At 38.6% G+C, this 6,693-nt stretch overlaps 1 protein-coding gene across 1 annotated transcript; it reads right to left on the bottom strand.

Annotated features, from left to right (window-relative positions):
• Positions 1-1,814: 1,814 nt before the first annotated feature.
• LOC144435797 (small ribosomal subunit protein uS2-like) lies at positions 1,815-6,211 on the bottom strand. The gene is made up of 7 exons (XM_078124420.1): positions 6,174-6,211; positions 5,106-5,275; positions 4,657-4,775; positions 3,895-4,140; positions 3,392-3,520; positions 2,603-2,767; positions 1,815-2,194 (listed from the first exon to the last, which is right to left on the bottom strand). The coding sequence occupies exons 2-7, from the start codon at positions 5,236-5,238 to the stop codon at positions 2,021-2,023; spliced, it is 966 nt and encodes a 321-aa protein (XP_077980546.1). The 5' UTR covers positions 5,239-5,275; positions 6,174-6,211; the 3' UTR covers positions 1,815-2,020.
• Positions 6,212-6,693: the final 482 nt, after the last annotated feature.

Raw genomic sequence — 6,693 nt, 5'->3', positions numbered from 1 at the left:
ACACTCACGCTAAGTCCTCCTTCCGCTGTGCCCTTAAACTCACCTATTTCAGTCTTAAATCTCACTCGCTTGCACACTTCAATCTGCATCCTTCCTATGTTTTCAATTGTTTTTCTGTATCCTCTCGTTGTTGCTTCTGTAAGCAAGAGATGTATTAGTGGGTGAAAGTGTCTGTGTGCATGTGTGTGTGTCTGTCAGTGTCATCGTTTTCTCCAAAACGGCTGGCTCAATTCAAACGAAATTTGGCACAAATGTTCCGTTGAGTAATGGCAAGAACTGATTAGGTTTTGGTAAAAATCATGAATATCAATGAGAAATTTGCATAATTAATCGATCGATCGTCTGATCGCACACATGCTTCATTTCAAAAGTGCACCACCAACGTTGATGTAAGGTAAACCAGGAAGCTACAGAATGGATACACGCTGTTGTTCTACACTGAGAAAGACTCTGTTTTCAGGGGTTTCAAGTGTTTGTATTGATATTTTTGTTCAATCTGAAGATTATTACATCAAAGCAAGGAGGTGAGCACTAAAAATACACATCGTCTGCAAGCTTTATTGCAAAAATATAGTCACGATTGTCTGCTCACTTCACACCTGTCACACATGTATACGATTTGGAGCAGATGGTGTGTCTGTTAAAATTGATCGAAACAAGAATGTATACACTTTACCAGGGACGAAGTAGGGCAATAATACCATAACACTTCACTGTATTAAAGTTGTTCGACTGTTACGATGCGTACCATAAAGTATGTAAACTTGTTATGCGGGTTTCAATTTCGTTTATTATTTGCCGTGGAAACGGTTTAGGTGTACATATCCCAGGTATGTAGGGGATCACGAAAGTCGAGTGCAGTCGAGGATAACAAGCTTTCCTGGCATTTGAACGATTTTGACAACTAACTTTCACTGGGACTTGAAAAAAATCACAGATGTAGAGCTAAATTTCTTGCATAAATCACGAAATTGCAAGACTACCCGTACCAAAGGCATTCAGTTTAAATTTGGTTTATAGTTCTGTGTCTGCACCTAGAGCTCTTCGGAGGACAGATGCATTATAAATTCGCTTTATCATCATTATTATTATTGCTTGACCAAGCTGTTTTTGACCATTACACACACACACACTTACCCTGCCTAGGGGTGCCTATACCGGTAGATTGCTTGATCAAGCTGTTTTCACCATTACACACACACACACACACACACACTTACCCTGCCTAGGGGTACCTATAGATTGCTGAAATAATAGTTCACTTCTGTTGAACTTTAATAACAAATTTTTTCCATAGATTTGTTAGTGTCTTTTGGTCCCAAGCAAAAGATTCTAGCACAGAGGAGGTGCTCCTCAGACAGTGAGTTCTCATATCTGTCTAGCTTATCTAGATATGTAAGAAAAATAGTTTCTTCTCTATCCCGTTTGCACATTTTCAGATCAATTCTCACATCAACAATTGGGTCATCATTCATGACACACCACAGGGATATCTCCTCATAGTTTCAGACAAAGATGTAGGTAGGTGTGTCCAGATTCTTTACCAATAATTTCATTTTTTGCATATCAAAATGTGGTCATCTATACTTTCTTAGAAGCATCCTCTCTGATCAGACATTCATCCAGTAGTACATTTTAAAGTGCTTCACCAAAACTCACAATTTTGACCCACATCACAGTTATCATGTGATCACTTTGAACTTACTACCTAAACACTGAAAAACATTTCAACCCAACAGAATGTGGCAAATGGTCAGGCAGTTTTTGACATGAAGCACACATGCGACTCACTCAGTCATGCTAAAACAACAGCATTTACAGGCCAACAACATCAACCTTTTCAGGATTTTATTTTCATTGTTTCATAAGACTTTACATCTTGACATTTAGTTTGTTTCTCATGGGAAAAGAGGACGATGTGACATTATCTAGTTGACAAATACAGTTTTTCAGAGTTCATATGGAGAGTCACTTTGCATGTGTAGGTTTTCACTTTTCCCGTAGCTTGTCATTCTACTGTCTATGACCAATTCTGGGCATCAGAACCACCACCCCAATCACCGGTAGTTGGTGCTGGTGCTGGAGAGGCAGACCAATCGTTAGCTGGTTCCTGGGCTCCCCATTCCTCAGTGGTTGCAGCAAATGCTGGCTGAATGGGTACACTTGGTACAGTCACTTCACTGGCAGCAGCCCACTACGAGAGATAAAATAGTATGCAAGAGTTATACTGTACAAAACTACTAGCATTACTTTCATGTATGAAATGAGAATTGTCTATCATTCATACATCAATCCCAACAATTGGAGGAAATGATTGGTGTTGGCCCAGTGTATCTAAAATTTGTTTTAGTTAAATGGGAATGTTCATTTTGTATAAAAAGTGTTAAAATGTCAAATCTTCAAGGTTCGGTTATTGAAGTCAGCTGTTTTTAGCAAGATCCAGTGAGAAGAGGAGCAGTGTTGGGAGAAGACATTCAAGTACCACAACATTTTTCATTCATTTGGTGTAGTCTCATTTGAGAGTACAAGTTAGTGCAACTACTGTTTACTCTGCTAGTTATATATTGGAGCCAAGGAAAATGTATCTGTAGTCATTACTTACGTCAGTGACATCAGTAGTAGCTGTTGCTGGAGCTGGTGCAGCAGGAGCAGCAGCAGCAGGTTCAACGGCTGGTTGTCCTCCCCATTGATCAGCATAGGGAACAGCAGCAACTGCTTCCTCTTTGGTGGCCTTCTCAGCAAGAGCTGCTTGTTCTTCCTTCTCAACCTACACAAATAACACATAAATACGCCGAGTTAGGGTGTATTTGAAGGAAATTGACAGAATGCAGCCTGTCTATTTTCATATTACATCCGCAGAGTACAAAAGCTAACAAACACTGTCAGCCAGTGCCAGGATATCTAGTTGCACAGCAGGAGCATTATATGCACATAACAACTTTACCGAATCTTCTTTTCCATGGTCAGTCGTGCTTCAGCCAACTTCTGAAGCTATCTTTTCACTTTCTCTGGCAACACAGAAATCTAGCCATTATACATTTGTGTATTGGACAGTATGTGTACCTATGATTAGTTGGCATGAGAGGTCTAGTTGATTTTGCTACCTTTCACAGACTCTCAAGTGCTGTCAATTCAAAATCTAACACACCCCACATATAGACTTGTGGTTTTGTAAGAAAAAAATTGTCTTTAATTTTTTATAAATTTGTGCTACTTAAAATATTGTGTATATATATATGATATTATTGATAAATCATTAGCAACAGAGTACAAAAGAGTCATTCCCATGTTTTATGAAATACATGCAGCAAGCTCAAATTTGTGGTTTTCACGCTATAATGGTGATTGCCAAAGTTCCACTAGCTTTACAATTCTAAATAGCAGCTCTTACCTCTTCTGGGTCTCTATAGAAATACAGATCAGGCATGACTTCCCACGGTACTTCTCTACTGATGGTACCACGAATACGTAGAACTTCACGGGCCAGGAACCACCACATCAAACCAATTGAGAGGGCACCCTGTAGTAGAAAAGTGTGTGAACCTGTTACTATGCTAACACGACAGGGATTCTTTGAAATAGGATGAGGGTCATGTGCACTGTAATGTTGTATCTACAATTTGTTCACCACTATGCAGACACAGTGAAGAAGCATAGATGTACCTGAATGGCGACTTCTCTTTTTAGACAGTATTTATCAACTATCAGTGTGGCAGTCATTCAGCAATGTGTCAGATTTCAGAAAAGACCTTTCTGCTTTTTTTGAATAAAATGAATTATTTACAAGTTTATTTACTCTTACATAAAGCTAACATTTCCAGGGGATGCAAACTAAAGCATATGTCTACATTTCTTGCAAAGAAGATGTGTCCTAAACACACAAACACAACTTACCTTGTTATTGCAAGGGATGGCAATATCCACATAATGTAGTGGAGAGTCTGTATTACAGAATGCAATGACAGGAATATTAACATAAGACGCCTCAGTGATAGGCTGATGATCAGTGCGGGGATCAGTCACCACCAATAGACGAGGCTCACGATAAGCTCTCTGGATCTGATTGGTGAATGTTCCTGGAGTGAATCGGCCTGCAACTGCATTAGCTCCAGTATGGCTGGCAAACTTCAAAATGGCACGCTGTGGAGTGATGTCAAATGGAGAAATACAATAGGGTTAGTTTTACTATTCTCTACTACCCGCAGACACTGTGAGCAAGATTCTAAAGATGGTAATGAGTAAAACTTGGTGTTCCCCTGAACACTGCAACAAGGGAGCAAATCCCTGGCATAATTCTGAGTGACCTCTTGCCGTAAGAGAGTAAAATCACACTCCAAACCACTTCATTTTCTGCCAGGAAATCCTGAATTGTCCCTTCTTGGTCTCTGAGTACAACTACTCTTGTGAAAACACAAAAGTAAACATGGCAACTGTTTAATGAGACCAAGAAAACTATCTACAAACTTGAGCAGAAGTGACTGCAAACTTGTGCATCATTATTATAATGTAATACAGTAAACCATTAAAACTTCTCCATTCAATTATTACAAATTGAACACTGCATAATTTTTCATTGCTCAAGATGAAATTAAATTTCCATCAAACTCTACAACACAAATCAGAGTGGAACTATAGAGCATATCTTGGTTTTCTCACCTGGCCATAGGGACGTGCTGAGATGACACACACATCTGATGGGTTCTCAATTGAGACAATGACACGTGCAGCTAGCAGAAGCTTCTCCCATGTTTTACGCAAGTTAATAATGAATATACCTGAAAAATATAGTGTAATAATAATCTGTGTTAGTGAATAAGCAATATGATCACCAGCGCACGCATGCTCTCTCTCTCTCTCTCTCTGGTGCAATACTGCACATTATAGCATATATACATACAAATGCATGGTACTATGGCGACAGTAAGAGGTAGTAAAGGAGTTTCTCATTAATAAAACATGAACAATTCTGCACTATTAATAAGTATCAACATTATGTAAAGTGTCTACGCTATGATCTAGGGATATGATAGTTCATAAACAGACCACCTTCAGTTCATGAAAGTAAACTGACATCATGATTTTGTAGCATCTACAGGTAAACCTACCATCATTCTTGCGTTTGTATGCATATTGTAACATTTGAAAGTCTACATTGGTAGACCCTAGATGAGTGCCGGCTGCCAATAGCTTTGTCACATCTTCCTCCTTCAAGGCTAGGGCATCTAGACCTCCGGACATTGTGCTTGTGTTGATCTTTTAAGTAACGGTGACCAACCTAAGAAGAACAACAACATGTTCATTAATCACTTGCACTCTTTCAAAATTATGAGTAGAGAGATTACTCACTATCATAAGTATTGCACATATGACAGATAAAAATTAACTATTTGAGTTGTCTCAATTTCCATGTGAATGCTTACATGTTTATTTGTAAGCAGAAACAAAAATCTAAGGCCCCAGGACAAATATCTTATGATTACTTCAATGTTTATATAAATATAATCATATTATGGCAGTATAATACAATGGCAAATTGGGGTTATCAGTTTTTTCTTGGGGATCACGGTACCATTGAAATACAAGTGTGCAGTATTGCATCCTATGTATCCTTCATCTTCAAATTTTCACTCAAAAAAAAGTAACAGGGGGGGGGGGGCGTCTACACATACTGCTGATGGCTTGGGGAGGGAGAGGCATTTGGACAGTCACGCAGTCAAGTTTTTTTTCTCCTGGATTAATTGGTTCGGCCTCGTGAGGGCGCTCTACCGAAAAAAGAAACGTAACTCAAAGTCTCAACACCTCACTCGGACTGTCTCACTCACACGATCACCATCAAAATAAAACACAGAATCTCTACTGATATTTACATATTGACCTGCCAACTTAGCAATGAATTACAAATCTTTCAGGGACATTACGACTGTCACACAGGGAACGCACATACTTCTACCGTCTAGACACGTGTGTCGCAGAAACATATTATTGCGGCATTCCACGTGTGACAGATATGTTAAGTCAATTTCATGCACATATTTTCGTAAGAACGGGGTTGTTTTTCTAGCTTTCACGATATCCAATGATAATTTGTACTGTATTAATCTAAATTTCGACACCGAAAACTACTGAAATTTCCAAATAGTAGTATTTTATGACTATTATTTGGTGGGACCTACTTGTGCGCTGACGCCAAATAGAGATCAGGACGAAAAGAACGACCTCTGACCTTACAACGGGTTTCCCCATTTGGAATCAATGAAATAGGTCATCGGGTTAAAATATACATGCTATAAAAAAGGGTCTAACAGTCAATTTTTACTACCAGAGATATTTTTTACAATACTTCATGGACGTTGCGGTAATTTATTCAAAGATGTTATTACAAAATGAAAAAAAAAGTATATGGTTACTTTTACAGAATGTTGAGGGCGTAATTTTGAATGCCTTAAAAATGGCGGCGCCCGTTTCAAATTGTGCAAAGTTTGACAGGTAAAATGTTACGATCTTTCTACTATGATAGATTAATATGCAGTTAGTATCTTGCGAAAGTCTTTCAGACTGTACGTATAGATACCTTTTTGAAACATATTTATTGTTTCTTGATCTTACTGTTTAAATCATTAGTGTAGTACTAGTGTGTAATCTGTAAACAGTTTCTTCGAATCACAGGTACGTACTCGAATCAAGCTCACAGGC

This window comes from Glandiceps talaboti, chromosome 5 (genome assembly GCF_964340395.1).
Source record: "Glandiceps talaboti chromosome 5, keGlaTala1.1, whole genome shotgun sequence".
In the NCBI taxonomy this organism is placed as follows: Eukaryota; Metazoa; Hemichordata; class Enteropneusta; family Spengelidae; genus Glandiceps; species Glandiceps talaboti.
This window is presented reverse-complemented; position numbering and strand designations above follow the sequence as displayed.

Coding starts and splice junctions, on each gene's coding strand:
- LOC144435797 (XM_078124420.1), bottom strand. CDS start 5,238: ATGTCCGGAGGTCTAGATGCCCTAGCCTTGAAGGAGGAAGATGTGACA. Junction 3,521..3,894: donor CCATCCCTTGCAATAACAAG/GTAAGTTGTGTT, acceptor TTTCTACTACAG/GGTGCCCTCTCAATTGGTTT. Junction 2,195..2,602: donor CTACTACTGATGTCACTGAC/GTAAGTAATGAC, acceptor TATCTCTCGTAG/TGGGCTGCTGCCAGTGAAGT.